Genomic DNA, 18,059 nt, shown 5'->3' on the forward strand with positions numbered 1-18,059 from the left:
ATTCGGTCAAAGATAGTTACATTCCAAGAAACTAATCCCTTAAATTAATGTTATACTTCTAATTAAGTTTGATACATATGTAAAATATACTTTAATTTAGAACTATATATGTACACTTGAACACAATTTCAAACATGTACGAGTGTCGACTTAACGTGTTCGAAGGTCTTAAGCAAGATCAAATTGGGGGCCTAGTTAATTAACATACTAATTAAAGAACAAAAAAAAAGTCAAAAAAATAAAAATAGTTAAACTTATGTTGTTAAACAACTAGTTAAAAAAGTGTAAAGGATAATGTAAAAATCAATTTGGATGTTACTTCTATGAATATTGTTTAATAATATCTAGTCCTTAATTCAAACATTAAGCTTACAATACAAAAAATTGAGGCCCTAAATTTTAAAGGCCTAAAATGATCTCTTAGTTCATAAGAGCTATAGAGCTAACTATGCATGTATCCCTAGTGTTTTTTTTTTCCTGAACAACATCGATATCATGAGGAATGACTCTCACCGGGTGCCTTAGTGTTGATATACATTCTCTTGCAACCACCTACTTTACCTCTAAATGATCATATAAAATCTTTTAAATAGTTGAGCATGTATCGAAAATTCTTTATCTAAAGTTTGAGATTACAAGAAACAAAAATGGGCAGTTTTAAATTAGTAGCATTTGCATTACTAGAGGATATTATATTAGCAAGTGCCTTACAAATAAAAGACAAATTATATTACTAGCAAGTACAGTACCGTACCAAAAATAAAAGAAGAAAAAAAGAGTGCAGAATCGTACAAGACCACCAAGCTGTAAAATAATGCCGTACAACGCCTGTAGTGTTTAAGGTACATATTGTTAGGACCGAAGATTTTAAGATGAATTTGGCATTTTCAATGTATATGGTCTACAATAATTGTATATATACTTTTGAGTTATAATGACTTTGTTTTTTTCATCACATCAATGACAATGATCAAACCCCGTTGAGGATATCCACGAAACAATACTCCTTCCAACTGTGATATGGGTCTGAAAGAAAAAAGAAACAAACAAAGCAAAGAGTTGACAAAGACTCAAGAGTTCCTGATTCCTTTCTACTTTATAATTAAAAACTTGATACATGAATCAAATTTTCACTTAACAAGGAAAACTATTAAATATCTTTTTCTTACTTAATACATAGACATTATCAATATATTCAACCATTTAATACATTTAACATTTAATGACTAAAAAAAACCTTTATGTCTTCGCAAAGAATCAAAGGTCCATGGTTTGGAGTTTGGACATATATTAAACTTTATCATATCTATATCTATATTTATACTATATTAAAAAGATTTATTTTCTAGAATTTTTATTTTAATTAAATAGTTGATAACCGAAAATGACTCTTTTTTTATCCACTATTTTAAATATCATTATTTGAATATCTATCATATCTAATGCAAATACTTATAATATCCTTAGTAATATTAATTTATAATACCTAGTTATTCTTAACTCTTAAAATAATTATACTATCTTTTTACATTAATAATTTACACTACTCGATGTCGTCACCATCAACAATAATTATCGCCAACACCACCACTTGTCGTCGTCACATCACCCGATACTTTTATGTGTTAAGAAACACATCTATTAATGTTGGCAAGCGACAAGCGGTCATGACTCATGAATGATGAAAAAGACGACATGCACCTTTATATATATATATATATATAATTACAACTTACGAGCATAATACCGGCGTGTTACAGCGGAATATTGTTTTAGGAGTGACAATTGGTAGATATGTTAATTTAGTGTTGTAATGTGACATTTTGGGAACCATAAATATGCTGAAAGAGGCTTTTTGGGGAAAAAAATATGCTTAAAAGAGTAACCTTTTTACATAAATTTCCTATTAAAGTTAACCTATTTAGTTTTCGTCTATTTAAAGGACTCTATTTCTAAAAATTTCCTAATAACGGGTATCTCGTTAGTTTTTAACAAATGATGTCTGTTAAATGTCACTTCACTGATGCCATTTCTAGTTTCTGAACATAGTTGATCAGAATTACCCATTTTGATGCCATGAAAGGTCGGACCCTTTCGGATCGAGAAAGTCTGCAAATGCGAGTAATCGATTTTCAGCAAACTCAGTGATATCGAAAACAGTTGCAAGTTTGTAAATGTTTGTTTCAAGAATGATTTCGGCAAATAGCAATATTTGACTCAAGAACACAGCGGGCGGAAACTGGTGATTTGCAGAACACGACGGCTGGAAAACCATTTTACACCGGAAAACTTCAAAATGACGATTACTCCCTCGTTTCTCCGGATTAGAACACAAAACCACCACCAATCATCTTGAAAAATGATCCCGTACAAATTTTGACAAAAATATCGATTTCAACACTTGCCGGAAAATATGACATCTCGCCGGAAAAATTAAATCTCTGATAACTTCTTCGTTCCTTCGAGTTAAAATAGGAAATTTGTACCAAAATGTCCCAAATTCAATCCGCACAAACCTTGCCCAACTATTTCTAGTATTGATGTCGTCGTAAAATATGTCAGTTCGCCGGAAAATTCAACTTTCAACAAAACTTGAGCAATCGGATAATTAAAAGCATGAACGTGATCATAATTTCACCGCGATTTAAACCTACTGAGTTTCGGATCAATTTGACAAGATGCAAAGATGAATTCGACGGCAAAAGATAAATAACACTTTTTGTTGTATTTTTCTTTTTTTTTTTATTAAAAATTGAATGTAAAATGTACTGTAACTCTCAAATTCAATGCAAGAATCTCGTGACTTCTACTGTTAGCAAACATGAGTGACATTAACTGTTGACTTTGAAAAATGTGACAGATTTTAAAATCAAAAACTCATGTAATTTTTGATTAGAAACTGGAAATGGCATCAGTGAAGTGACATTTAACAGACGTCGTTTGTTAAAAACTCACGATATACCCTTTATTAGGAAATTTTTAGAAATAGGGTGCTTTAAATAGACGAAAACAAAATAGGTTACCTTTAATTGAAAATTTGTGTAAAAATGTTACCTTTTTATTGATTTTTCCCTAAATAAAAAACCCAAAATGCTTTATAGAAAACTAAAGAAAGATAGAATTGTATTAATTTTAAAACCCTAAAGTTTCTTTATCTGTAGTATATATTATGAGAAAATGTCACAAATGGTCCCTGTGCTTTGTCACTTTAACATTTTAAGTTTTTAACATTTATCAAAACTAAACTACATCAGTAATTAACCTACAGTACTCGTCATGCCGCCACCACCACCACCACCAATCCCTGCCGTCGCCGCTACCAGTCCACCACCAATCTCCACCGCTACAACCACCGCCACCGCTGCTCGCCATCACCAACCGTCACCACCATCACTGCCACCTCCATTACATCACCATCATTGTTGCCACCTCCATCACCGCTGCAACGCACAAGTATATTTTATATTAATGAAACAATATAAACAGTGTATAGGTTTATAAATGCATATATTTAAACTTAAACTTTTTTCTTCACATAACTTATAAGTATAATAACAAAATATTGAACTTTATTTTTTTTTTTATACATTGCAAAAAGTATTTATCAAGTTCTAATATAGAAATATAAAAACTATCTCCCAATAATTATAAAAGAGAGTTCTAAATTCATTTTTGGAAAAACTATAGACCTTGGATGAAAAAGAAATTTGAATTTTAGCCATTGGATTGATTTGCTTACCTCATTTACCTTTTATAAATTTTAATTAAACTAATATAATTTTCTTTTAAATAAACATATAGTTACATTATGTCAACACCAAATAGATTAAGACAACTAATTATTGGTTAGAAATTTGGAATGGTTGTTGTCTTATTTTGAATAAATCTAAATCAATTAATGAGTTATACGAACTTAGTTAGACATGTAATTTAGTAGACTTTTGAATTCATTATTATTAAATTATTTATTTTGATGTTAACAAATATATATATAGCTTTTATAGTTATAAACTTATAACGAGCAAAAGTACCCGCGCAATGCGGCCCCGTGCTAGGATTTAAAAATTCGTCGAAAGTATATCAAATGACATCTCTAATGAAAGAGAATGAAATTTTAAGAACACTCATACATTTTTTTTTATAATTGATCTTTATACGGTTTTTGAGATAAAAGTTTTTGAATAAACTAGAGGAATAAAATGATTTATGGATTCGAGAAAAAAATGAGTGGTTGAGATTTAAAAGTATTATAGGTATATTAGATAGAGATGCTTAAATTAGTGAATAAAAAAGAGGGTAATTTAGGTAGTTCAAATTATCTTTGAGATTTTAAAAAATGACAAAATGCTTTATAAGATAGTATAGATAAGGTAGTATTTCAAATGTTAGTAATCAAAATAGTTATACATGCAATTAATATAATTAATCATATTATAGACCAGTGTATATATACAGACAAATATAACATTTTATATTTTAAAAACATTAAAAAAATTGATATTTCGTTACGAACTCCATATCGATTAGATAAATAGGTCTTATAACATGTTAAATAATCATATGGTTTAAAATATTGTATATTTAAAGGATTGCAAATATTGTTATAGCATTTTTATTTAACATACTAATTGAACATATTAAATTTTAGTCTTATATCTTTTCTTTTCCAATAATTATAAAATAACTTCCTAAATTATTAGTTTTGAAAAAACCACAACTATTTGATGAAAAGCTAGACTAAGTTATAACCATTGGATTGCTTTGATGACTTCATTTTCTAGTTTGGATTTTTACTACATTAATAAATTTACAATTAATTAATTAAAATAAATCAATCACTTTATAGAGTTCTAAAGGCGGATTCAAGCTGTATTAAGATTAACTGTCTTAGGGGCATGCCCGAGTGTAGCTTTAATAAAGTAATTAATACTATAGTTGTTCCAAATTACGAGTAGTGCCTAATGACAAATGTTGATTTATGTTCTTTCCCCTTTTCTTTTGTTTTTCAAAACTTATTATTGTTATATTTTTAAGTTTATAACAAATTATATTGGTTTTAATTGATTATTAACTTTATTTTGTTTTTTTTGCGTTGTTATGTTTTCAAAGTTTAAATGGTTTAAACTTGCATTTTTAGGTATATTTCCTTTTCTTCATTCTTAGTTGGTTAGTTTTTACATAATTTTTTCGTGATAGTTTAAACAATCGTATATTATTTTTATTTATGGTTTGTTATATGTTAAGTTTTATTTCAATTTACTATTTGATTTATTTTTGTTAAAAATACGGATTTTCTTCATCGTTATTTAATTATAAATGTATCTTGGGTTTTAAATTGATGAGTGTATGAATTTAGTTTACAATTTATATCAACATGAATTTTTAAATTTAACTTTTTTTTACCAACTCCTCCAAAGAAGAGTTAAGAAAAAATGGTCACAAGTTTGAAGCTTCTTACCACATGTGATAGTTTACAATTTGTAAATTTGACATGATACTCACGTAATATATTGGGATGAGTTATATTATGTCATAAAAAAAATCAAAAATCATTAATATTGGTTGAGAAATACATAGTGATATGTGAAACTATGATGCTTTTTTTTAGATTGATATTATGCTAAAAACCTTGTTGTTTTATAATTTAAACAAGACATTATTTAATTTCAAATATACCTTGTATTTTAAATTGATTAATGTATTCATTTAAGCTTACAATTTTCATTAACATTAATAGTTAGTAAAAGCCCTAGTCACAAGTTTGATCTTTTTACCACATCTGAAAGTTTAAAACTTTTAAAACTAATTTAACATGATACTCACGCAATATATTGAGATGAATATATTATGTCATAAAAAATCGTTAATATTGGTTAAGAAATACATAGTGATATGTGATACTATGATTATTAGTTTTTATTTTTTAATTTTTATTATTTTTTTTTTTAAAGATTGATATTGTGCTAAAAAACTTTTTGTTTTATAATTTACACAATAAATTATTTAATTTCAATATCTTTGGTTTTAAATTGATAAGTGTATAAATTTAAGTTTATAATAATTTTTATTACAAAAAGTATAAGTTTATGTAACTAAACAAGTTTAAAATATAAATTTAGTTTTGTTACAAATTAAAAGTTAAAAGCATTATAACTAAAATCGTGATTTTATATAGAACATTTATGATATCACATAATGAATATTTCTTATATGCATTTGTTTTATACCGTTAATATGTTAAGACATGTTAATAAATAAGACTAATTAAACATTTGTATATAGTGGATACAATAATTTTTAAAATAACGATAACATTATTATTTTTAATTAATTTATCTAAATATGTTAATATTTGATATTATGAAAGAATAACATGTCATTAATTATATATTTTTACCCGTGTATTATGCGGGTTAATAATTTAGTTTGATATATACGATATGCTTAATGTAACAAAAATAATGTGATTTTTAGGTGACCATGATCTGAAATCAATACGTAATACTTTGATGGGGTACTATTAACTTATCGGGTGTGACATCCGACATCGGTTCTAGCTATCTAATGTTTGGTGGACTTCATCGACCTAAAGGCGCGTAAACCATATACATACATATGTTTAAGAAAAACACCAATTTAAATTTAATTAATTAATTAAAATAGAAAGCTGCTGCTAGAAATTAAAGTTGAGCAAAAACGGTGTGTCGGCAAGTCTAAAAACGAGTCTCTATATTGTAGGCCAATCGAGAAGATATTCGAGCTTTGCCTTTCTACAAGCTGCTTGAGAAGTTGGCGAGTCACATTACTTTATGATAAAATTAAGAAAAATATCAGGGCCGTCCCTGAAGATTTATAGATATAGGCCGAGAGCAAAAATAAGAACCCATAAGCTAAACGCAATAAATTATATTATATAAATTTTATCTTTAAAAATGACAACAAATGTTATATCAATAAATGAAATATAAAGCCCAAAGACAAATAAAAATTTCAATAGATTTAAAACAACATAGAAAGACCTAAAGAAATAACAAACAACAAACAACTATGTCATTATTTTTTTAAATAACAATAATGATTTATAAATCATTTAATAATAATAAATTATCTATATGCATACATATTACAATAAATAATAAACTAAAGTAAATACTTGTCATGTCAAATATATGAAAAGTGGAACAATGAAATATTGAAAAGGTGTTGCTTGATCCGTTCCGAGTTTCCGATAAGTAAAACTCTTTTTTTAATCTAATAAAAGGTATATACGTGGGTTTTTTTATGGGTTAAACTATATATTTTAGTTTTTAGATAATTGTTAGAGTTTACAATGGGCTTAAATAATTACACACATATATACATAAAAAATAAAACTAGAAGAAATCAGGCCCCCTAAAAAATCGGGCCTCAGCCTGTCGGCCACTTTGGCCACCTCCTAGACCGGCCCTGACAAATATGTATATATACATGATAACTGCTCTACACATGATATATTTAATTTCATAATTAAGATAAATATTTGAACTTAATATATATGATATATATTATTTAACTGTATCTTATCTCTTGATATTGCAAGGATAACAAATTGAAATGAATTGAAAAAACATGAAAGTTCCAGAGGAATGGGTTGTACGTAATTCCATGTTGGAAACATGTGATCACACGTGATAACTCATGTCTCATCATGTGACATACGAAAATACGTACGTATTTTCTAAGAACTTGCAAGTTGCAACTATATATCGTGTTTACATAACTGAAAGTTAGATCGTTCCTGTATATTTTTTTCCTGGTAACTTAACATTCCACGTTCTACAATTCCCGATAGCAAATTTTTAAAGAGTTAGGTCAAAAATAAATTATAGAGAAAGTTGGTTATCAGCTTCACCATTTAATTAGAATTTACTAAAATAATTTATTACGTGCATAAAAACTATTACCGTATATTATACATCAAAAATCACCCTTTAAATTTTCACATAACAAAATACTGTATAAACTTTAATGGACCTAAATAATTTTAATCTTATTTTAATATATACTAAAAAATAACTGACCTAATCTTATCTTAATATATATGGGTCTAGAATCTAATTTATAGTAACAGCCTTGAGCAATGTCATTAACTATTCTTTATTAGATTTTACAAATTTACAGTTCATTAAGGTTTGAAGTAAATGGCGCGTAAACAAGAAAAAATTATATGACACATTAAAACTATATATACTGAACTAGTCTTTGTACGATATATAAATAGTAAGTTTGAATTATTTTTTTCATATTGATACATATGAACATATTTTAACCACGCACATTTAATTAATAGGATCGGTTTCAATTATATAATTGGTAGATGATTTTTTATTTATACATGTTATATATTTATTTAATGATACATGTTATATATTTATTTAATGATAGTATAGTATTAAGAGAAAAAAAAGTCAAAATTCTTTTCTTGAGACACACGTACGTATTAGTGGTGGCGAGTCGGAACCGTAAGCTACAAGGTACATGCAAATTCTCATGTTTAGGTAGATTTACTTTAACAAAAAACTGGTTTTTTTCAGTTAATAAAATATTACAATAAAGTTCATGTGTCATTTTATTTTCATTGATTTCAATTTCATCTCATTATGCTAACGTACGTAGTGGAGACAATTGAAAGTTGCGGCCATTTACGTACGAAGAGTTTGTGTTGTTTATATTTATATGTTTATAATATATAATTAATTATGTTAATTTAAACAAAATGTTTATTAGTGATACAATACACTAAAAAAGTTTGTTATATTATAAGAAAATTTATATTTAATATTTTAAATATATATTTTAGACATTTTTGAGGTTCTATATAAGCAAAAAAAAAAAAAAAAACACCACAAAGATACAAGGACTAAAAAATCACGTACGCATTGTTAGGTGTTAATTGTCATAATGTGAACAACACTACGTGTAAAACAAGAAACTTATTAATTAATTTCATTTATATAACCAACTAATTACTTAATCTTTAAATTGTTTTTTTTTTATGGGATAATCTTTGATTTAAGGCAACGCCTCTTAGCATAACGTGGTGAGAACCTAGGCAGCGCGGATTATCTGTTGTATGTACCGGCTAGGCTCCGAATTTAACTCAGAACCGAATTTGTACTTGGTATGGATCACATCCTCAGATTAGAGGATAAAACTGGGTGACTCACTATGGACGAGTGGATTAATTTTTACGAGTAGTCTTTAATTTGGTTAGCACGTACTTACACAGAACCTTCAATCAATTAAATGCAGTACGCTGTTAATTAATCTGTGTTCTAACTTAAAACACTTTAATTTGTTTGTTTATCTAATTAAGGAATTAAAGTCCATTCCTAACGTCATCTCTACACAGTGTAAACATATATAATTAATTCAATAAAAATAATACTATGTGGCTTCAATATTAACATTTACTGCAGAATACATACATCAATGCTAGGAAGGTTCCTTAACACTATATACTAAGCTTAAACCATATGTATGCAATCCTTATATATATACGTTCCTTCCATAGTTTCAATTATATATTGTATTCTGCCTAATCTGCAAACCTGCAATAAACTCCAACTTTTACAACATACAACATGGTCATTGAAATTCAGCCCCATGACTTTGGAATTCTGCTTCATAGTATAAGCACAACCAGCCTCACAAAAGCTAAAAAACGATGGCGCCGTGCATACTTTACTATATATTTCTCAAACAAACTGGTCTCAATTGCCAAAAACGTTGTCTCCAAGTCACTTCCTGTGTCTGATTTCATTGCAAATCCGGCGTACTCCATCATTGAAATCATCCCAGAAATCATTCCAAAGGTTAGTCCCGATAAATTGCCAGATCATGCTTCCAGTTTTCGAAGCATTGATCAAACACTACTAACTGATATTCTAAAAAATAAAAACATGAAAACGCTTTCAAAGTTTGATGGTGTCAAGGGCTTAGCTAAAGCTCTGGACACTAATCTCGAAAAGGGAATAGATGGGCACGATTTAGATGAAAGGAGAAAAGTGTTTGGTTCAAATACTTATGAAAAACCGCCTCCAAAGGGGCTGTTCTATTTCGTAGTCGAGGCTTTTAAAGATATTACTATTCTCATACTGATGGGTTGTGCTGCTCTTTCTCTTGGGTTTGGGATCAAAGAAGATGGTTTAAAAGATGGCTGGTATGAGGGAGGAAGTATATTCCTGGCTGTCTTTTTAGTTATCGTTGTATCCGCGATTAGTAACTTCAGACAAGAGAAACAGTTTCAAAATTTGTCGAAAATAAGCAACAATATTAAGATTGATGTTCTTAGAGAAGGCAGAAGACAGAAGATGTCAATATTCGATATAGTAGTAGGCGACATTGTTGTGTTGAATATAGGAGATCAGATTCCAGCAGACGGGTTGTTTATTGATGGGCATTCGTTGTTAATTGACGAGTCAAGCATGACAGGCGAGAGTGAGCATATAGAAGTTAACGCCCTAAGTAACCCGTTCTTATTCTCTGGTTCCAAGGTGGCTGATGGGCATTGTCGGATGCTTGTGTTGTCAGTTGGAATGAACACGGCTTGGGGGAAAATGATGAGCTCCATTACCAGCGATAATAACGAGCAAACGCCATTACAAGAACGCCTCAACAAACTAACTTCTTCCATCGGAAAGGTAGGCCTTGCAGTTGCTTTGTTAGTTCTTGTAGTTATGTTAATTCGTTACTTCACTGGAAACACCGAAGATGAAAATGGTAACCAAGAGTATAATGGGAAACAAACAAATGTCAACAAAATACTAGATTCTGTTACGAGTATCTTCTCGGCTGCTGTCACCATTGTGGTAGTAGCTATTCCTGAAGGTCTACCGTTAGCCGTCACCCTCACACTAGCATACTCAATGAAGAGAATGATGGGTGATCAAGCCATGGTCAGGAAGTTATCTGCCTGTGAGACCATGGGTTCAGCCACTGTTATATGCACCGATAAAACTGGAACATTGACAATGAACCAGATGACTGTAACAAAGTTCTGGCTTGGTCTAGAGAACATGGAACAACCTTTTTCCAATGTGATCGCCCAACAGGTTCGTGAACTTCTCCGACAGGGAGTCGGTTTTAATACTACAGGTACTATTTTCAAGTCTTCATCACAAATAGTACCTGAATTCTCGGGCTCTCCAACTGAAAAGGCTATTTTATCATGGGCTGTTGCGGATTTAGATATGGATATCGAAAAACTGAAAGAAGATTCAACTGTTATTCATGTGGAGACGTTCAACTCAAAGAAAAAAAGAAGTGGTGTTTCCATCAAGACAAAAGACAACGCTGTTCATGTTCACTGGAAAGGAGCCGCGGAGATGATACTGGCAATGTGTTCAAAGTATTATGATAGCAATGGTTGTCTAAAGAGGATAGAGAGCGATTCAAGAACACAATTGGAGCATATAATTGAAGGAATGGCAGCCAGTAGCCTTAGATGCATCGCTTTTGCGTATAAGCAGGTTCAACAAGGTACTGTTCTAAGTGAAGAAGGGTTAACATTGCTAGGTATTGTGGGGTTAAAGGACCCATGTAGGCTCGGAGCCAAGAAAGCTATTGAAACTTGCAGGTCTGCTGGGGTCGACATAAAGATGATCACCGGTGACAATGTATTCACAGCAAAAGCAATAGCCACAGAATGTGGAATACTTGAATCCGGTGAAGAAGTATGTGAGGAGGAAGTGGTGGAAGGTGCCCAGTTTCGTAATTTTACAGATGAAGAAAGAATGGAGAGAGTTGACAGAATCCGTGTGATGGCAAGATCTTCCCCTTTTGACAAGCTTCTTATGGTGCAGTGCCTGAAACGTAAAGGTCATGTGGTTGCAGTCACGGGTGATGGGACAAATGATGCACCGGCACTCAAAGAAGCAGATATAGGTCTTTCAATGGGGATTCAAGGCACAGAAGTCGCAAAACAAAGCTCAGATATTGTCATCTTGGATGATGATATTGCCTCTGTTTCTACTGTATTGATGTGGGGACGGTGCGTCTACAACAACATACAAAAGTTTATTCAGTTTCAACTTACCGTAAATGTTGCAGCTCTTGTTATCAACTTCATTGCAGCTGTCTCTTCTGGCGATGTTCCTCTAACAGCGGTTCAACTATTGTGGGTGAATCTGATCATGGACACTTTGGGTGCCCTAGCACTAGCAACAGAACGTCCCACCAAAGATCTCTTGAACAAGCCTCCAGTGGGTCGGGTTGAGCCCCTGATCACAAACATTATGTGGAGAAACCTATTGTCACAGTCTCTTTTCCAGATAACAGTTTTATTAACCTTTCAGTTCAGGGGTAAAGCGATTTTTAATGTGAACGAGAGAGTTAAGAATACTATTATCTTCAATACTTTTGTGCTATGCCAAGTGTTCAACGAGTTCAACTCAAGGAAGCTAGAGAAAAGGAACATATTCAAGGGGATTCATAAGAACCGATTGTTTCTTGGAATCATAGGGATGACCTTAATTCTTCAGATTGTTATGGTTGAGTTTTTGAAGAACTTTGCGGATACCGAGAGATTAAATGGATTACAGTGGGGAATATGTATCGCCATTGCAGCTCTATCATGGCCTATTGGATGGATTATGAAGTTGATACCAGTTCCAGAGAAACCATTTCTAAGCTTCATTAGACGCTAAGATCCCTATTATATACTCAGCAAAAGGTGTTTCACACCATTCATATTCTTTCTTCGATACTTCGTAAATATTACTACAATAGTCTAGTAATTTAGTTTCATGTCATATATTTGTATCTACATACATTATGATTCTATACCAATTTTATTACTTTGTTCAGTTCTGTTCTTTCAATCGATTTTCATCCTGTTTGACCATGAAAAATGGTTTCTAAATGGGCGATACAATAAGCAAAAATCACTCCAGTAGCTCAAGTCATGATCAACTATTTATAAGGAACAAATTCACCATTCTGCAATATGAGAAACTATTTGAAACTCAAAACAAATTCTTGTTATTAGCATGCAACTAAACTAACTACTAAATTTCTCCAATTCCCCCAAACAAAACATATCAAGAACTTAGTACTATTCTCTACCCAAAAGCTCAACTACATCACAATCCCCTATATATATTTTTCTCAATAACCAAAGTGTAATTTAGAGTAAATTTGATATATATTTGTATTTGAACCTCTTGAAAACTTTTAATACTTTTAACAACGAACTCACTCGACAATTATGGCTCGACCCAAGGAAAAGCTAATAACGATATCAAACTAATTCAAAAACTATTGCTTTCCTTTTCCTATTACTATATGAAGCAGCATGGTTGGATCAGTGGTAAACACCCTTGCCTCTGGAGACAGAGGTCATGGGTTCGATCCTCATCTCATGCAAAGGTTGGAGGGCCTTTTCTACCGTTTAGGTAGAAACTGGAAGCAGCCTCTCTACTTAGGTAGAGGTAAGGTCTGCCTATATCTTAACTTCCCCATACACCGTCGAGGTAGTGGGGCTCAAAACACGCGGGAGGCGGCACTTAGCAGTTACTTACTTTTTTCCTATTACTATATGTACATAAATTTTGGAATGTGAAACAATTTGGCACATAAAATCGAGATAAACTTCAATCAAATTACTAAAAGTTCATACAATTATGATCAATTATTAAATATATATTATATATGATTATATTTCGTGATTTTTTACTGATAGAATTGCACATAATCGAGTAAGTTACCTTAAAGCGATCTGATTTGATTTGAAAATGGGAGCAAGTGGGGCCGTGCTGATGCTGCCAGTGTAGTGTAATGTTAGGGTATTATATAGCTCCGGCGAAGAATCGGTAGTCGGCGGTTTAGACGGTGGATTGATGTCAGCGAGGACTGACGAACCGCCAATAGTAGCTTTTTAAATTAATGAAATATACTCGTAAAAAGTTTTGACATTTCCCCTAAAGTTATTTTAAATTTTTAACCATTTTACTGTTTCAAAATAAAGTTTCAAATTGTTATAAATCCTTATCAAATTGTTGTGTTTGAGTGGTTTAATGGTTAGCTAATATCCCTCATATTTTTAGAGGATAGTGAAAATCACATGTTTTGTCGGGTAGTGATCTTTGTAGATACGGTTCTTGATGTATTTAATTTTATGACATTTATGTCGTATTTATGGGTGTCTAGACGTATTAAGAAGTCTCATATGTCTTAACCGATGTGGTCAATGAGTTCTTTGTTTATATTATAACGAGATATGTCACCCGGGCGTTGCCCCGGGAACATTACATTTGTTAACAAGTTAATAAAAAATAGAGTAAATTACACTTTTCGTCCCTGAAATTGACACGTTTTTCACTTTTCATCCCTAAAGTTTAAAAATTATAATTTTGACCCTAAAGTTTAAAAATTACAATTTTGACCCTAAAGTTTAAAAATTACAATTTTGACCCTAAAGTTGGCCAATTTTTTCAATAACCGTCCCTCACCAAACGTCGTTAAGTTTCAGCCGTTAAGTAGGTCACGTGCAAAACACGTGAGGGACTGAAAGTGCAAAAAATTACAAGTTCAGGGACGAAAAATGAAAATTACTTTTCTGTTGTCGGAAAACTTCATCTTCTTCGGCTGAGTGGCCGGAAAATTCGCCGAAAAACTTGGAATGTCGATATCTCACTCGTTTCTTCGAATTAGACCACGAAACCACCACCAAACTTCTCAAAATTCATTTATTATGTCTCAGTTTCAGGCCGTCTTTCATTGATTTTATCAGTTGCATACTTCCATCTCTATTTATCCCCAGAACATGGAGATTGGACTTATAAGATGAAAGCTACAAAGCCAGACCTTCAAGTCTCAGGGCACTGTAAGAAAAGTGAAAAACAAAGGCGTGTATGTTTTATCAGTAACTTTTTAGATATGAGAATGTATTCCTTCACATCAACACAAGAGAAAGAGGCTCTCTGTTATTATTGATGAGATAAACATGTTAAATGAGTTTATAAGTAGTTGCTCAAATTCTGACCAAAATGTTAACTTGCTTTCGTACTAAAAACATGATCAACGACCTATTTAATTTCTATCTCCACATAAAAAGAACAATTGAAATAAGATTGATCCATTCAAGTTACCTGCACAACTTCATCGACTTGAAAACCGATCAATAACAAAGCCTGCAAATACAAGATTACACATTCCTTAATCCTTATTCGTGCGGAAATGAATTTTGAGAAGTTTGGTTGTGGTTTCGTGGTCTAATTCGAAGAAACGAGTGAGATATCGACATTCAAAGTTTTCCGGCGAATTTTCCGGCCACTCAGCCGTAGAAGATGAAGTTTTCCGACAACAGAAAAGTAATTTTCATTTTTCGTCCCTGAACTTGTAATTTTTTACACTTTCAGTCCCTCACGTGTTTTGCATGTGACCTACTTAACGGCTGAAACTTAACGACGTTTGGTGAGGGACGGTTATTAAAAAAATTGGCCAACTTTAGGGTCAAAATTATAATTTTTAAACTTTAGAGATGAAAAGTGAAAAACGTGTCAACTTCAGGGACGAAAAGTGTAATTTACTCTAAAAAATATTATTCAAGAGATAATGTGTCATAAACTTTTTTAAAAAAACATGTATTATTCAAATTATTAAAAACTGACATTTGTCAGTTAAAAAATAAACTGTAAAAGTTTTGTGTGAAAGTGAAAATCGTTCGCGTAAAAGTTTAGTGCTAAAAATGTGAGAGACTTAAATGTTGTGGTGAAAATAAAAGAAAATCAAAAAGTATAAAAATTTAGTGTTAAAAGTATAAGGGGTTAAAATGTTGTGGTGAAAATAAAATGAATAGAAAGTTTATTATTCTTTACAAGTTTTCCCGTAAATTTCTTTTTAATTTATGTGTTAAAAAGTTTGTTGTTAAAATGTAAGAGGTTAAAATATTGTAGTTAAAATAAAAGATTATCAAAAAGTAGAAAAATTTAGTGTTAAAAGTGTAAGGAGTTAAGATATTGTGGTGAAAATAAAAAGATTAAAAAGTTTACTAAGAATTATAAAAGTTTTGTTCTAAAAGTGTAAAGAGTGAAACTATTGTGGTGAAAATAAAAAGTATACTATTCAATACACGCTTTCCTGTACCTTAAAATAAAAGAAAATTAAAAACTATGAAAATTTAGTGCTAAAAGTGTAAAGAGTTAAAATATTGTGGTGAAAGTAAAAATAATACAAAGTTTACTAAAAAAGTATTATAGTTTAGTGCTAAAAGTGTAAAGATTGAAAGTTTTGTGTTGAAAATAAAAAGAATAAAAAGTTTACTAAAAAGTATTATAGTTTAGTGTTAAAAATGTAAAGATTAAAACTTACGTGGTGAAAGTAAAAAGAAATAAAAAGTATACTATTACTAAAAAAATATTATAGTTTAGTGCTAAAAGTGTAAAGATTGAAAGTTTTGTGTTGAAAATAAAAAGAATAAAAAGTTTACTAAAAAATATTATAGTTTAGTGCTAAAAGTGTAAAGATTAAAACTTACGTGGTGAAAGTAAAAAGAATAAAAAGTATACTATTACTAAAAAAATATTACAGTTTAGTGTTAAAAGTGTAAAGATTGAAAGATTTGTGGCGAAAATAAATAAAGCAAAAAGTTTACTAAAAAATATTATAGTTTAGTGCTAAAAATGTAAAGATTGAAACTTATGTGGTAAAAATAAAAAAGATAAAAAAAATATACTGTTCTTTACATGTTTTTCGAGACTTTGTTTTTAACATATATATTATAATAGTAGTTTATAACTTTTGTATCTCGACATTTTGCCAAAGTGATTGATAGACTAATAAAACACCCTGTTAGATAAAATGGATAGCTTCAATTTTTTAACCCTTTAAAATGAGTTTCTAAAGAAAAATTAAGGAGTTAAAACACTTGCTCAGTCATGCTAGGTTGACAAACATTTTACAAACAAATTCATACAAACACATGTAGCAATTAGGGTGGTCCAATCAACAAAGAGAGAGAATACATGGGGATAATTTAATTGATGAAAGTTATGTTTGTAAAAATTTAATGTTTGTAAAAGCAGAGTTACTCTAACTTTTATCACTTAGTTATTGTCATCATTTTTCGAACGAAGAACTTTGTAAATGGAGTAGAGTGGGGAATATGTATTGCCAATGTCATGGCCTATTGAATGGATCATAAAGTTGATACAAGTTTTAGAGAAACCATTAAGCTTCATTAGATGCTAAGATACCTATTATTCGCTCAACAAAAGGTGTTTCACACCTTCCATAATATTTCTTAGTTACTTCGTAAATATGTACGACATTCTAGTAATTTAGTTTTAGGTCATATGCTTGTATTTACATACATTTATGATATAACCAACTTCATTAGGTGAGGTGGTCAGGGGTATCTTTTAAATCCTTTATGTAGGTCCCGAAGGTGAGTTTTTCCCAATGTCTCGGGTTCGAGTCTTAGGTTTCTCATCTCAAGGTATTTTCCATAAGGAGGGTGTTGAAAGTCTAGCAAATCGGCTGGTTAAAATTGCCTCCAACACGTTTAAATCAAAACTAACGTTAAAAAAAAGGAAAAAGTGATAAATTTCTCCTACCAATCCTCCTAAGAAATCCTCCTAATATATCCACTTGTTAACACATGTAATCCACTAATTCTCTTTCCTAATCTCACCCGCTGATTTCCCACATGTCACGATCATATTAATTAAGAGGATTTCTAGGCTAAACAATTAGGAAGATTGATCATTACCCTAAAAAAGGGAAATGATTAATCCTCCTAACAAAATAGCCTAAAAATTCTCCTAATTATTGGATGGTGACATGTGGAAAAATCAGGGGGCAAGATTAGGAAAGAGAATTAGTGTATACCACATGTCACCTTCTTAGAGTGTTAGGAAAATTTTTAGGCTATTTTGTTAAGAGGATTAGTCATTTTCCCTAAAAAAACATACATTTATGATATGATTCTATATAGGGAAAAATTCATAAAAAGGTAACCTTTTTACACAAATTTTATATTAAAAGGAACCTATTTTGTTTTCGTCTATTTAAGAGATCTC

General features: G+C 30.8%; 1 protein-coding gene across 1 annotated transcript; it reads left to right on the plus strand.

Moving 5' to 3' along the window:
• Window positions 1-9,557: 9,557 nt before the first annotated feature.
• LOC122607884 (calcium-transporting ATPase 12, plasma membrane-type-like) lies at window positions 9,558-12,823 on the plus strand. The gene has a single exon (XM_043780955.1). The coding sequence runs from the start codon at window positions 9,624-9,626 to the stop codon at window positions 12,684-12,686; it is 3,063 nt and encodes a 1,020-aa protein (XP_043636890.1). The 5' UTR covers window positions 9,558-9,623; the 3' UTR covers window positions 12,687-12,823.
• Window positions 12,824-18,059: the final 5,236 nt, after the last annotated feature.

The sequence above is a fragment of the Erigeron canadensis genome, chromosome 7, assembly GCF_010389155.1.
Source record: "Erigeron canadensis isolate Cc75 chromosome 7, C_canadensis_v1, whole genome shotgun sequence".
NCBI lineage: Eukaryota > Viridiplantae > Streptophyta > Magnoliopsida > Asterales > Asteraceae > Erigeron > Erigeron canadensis.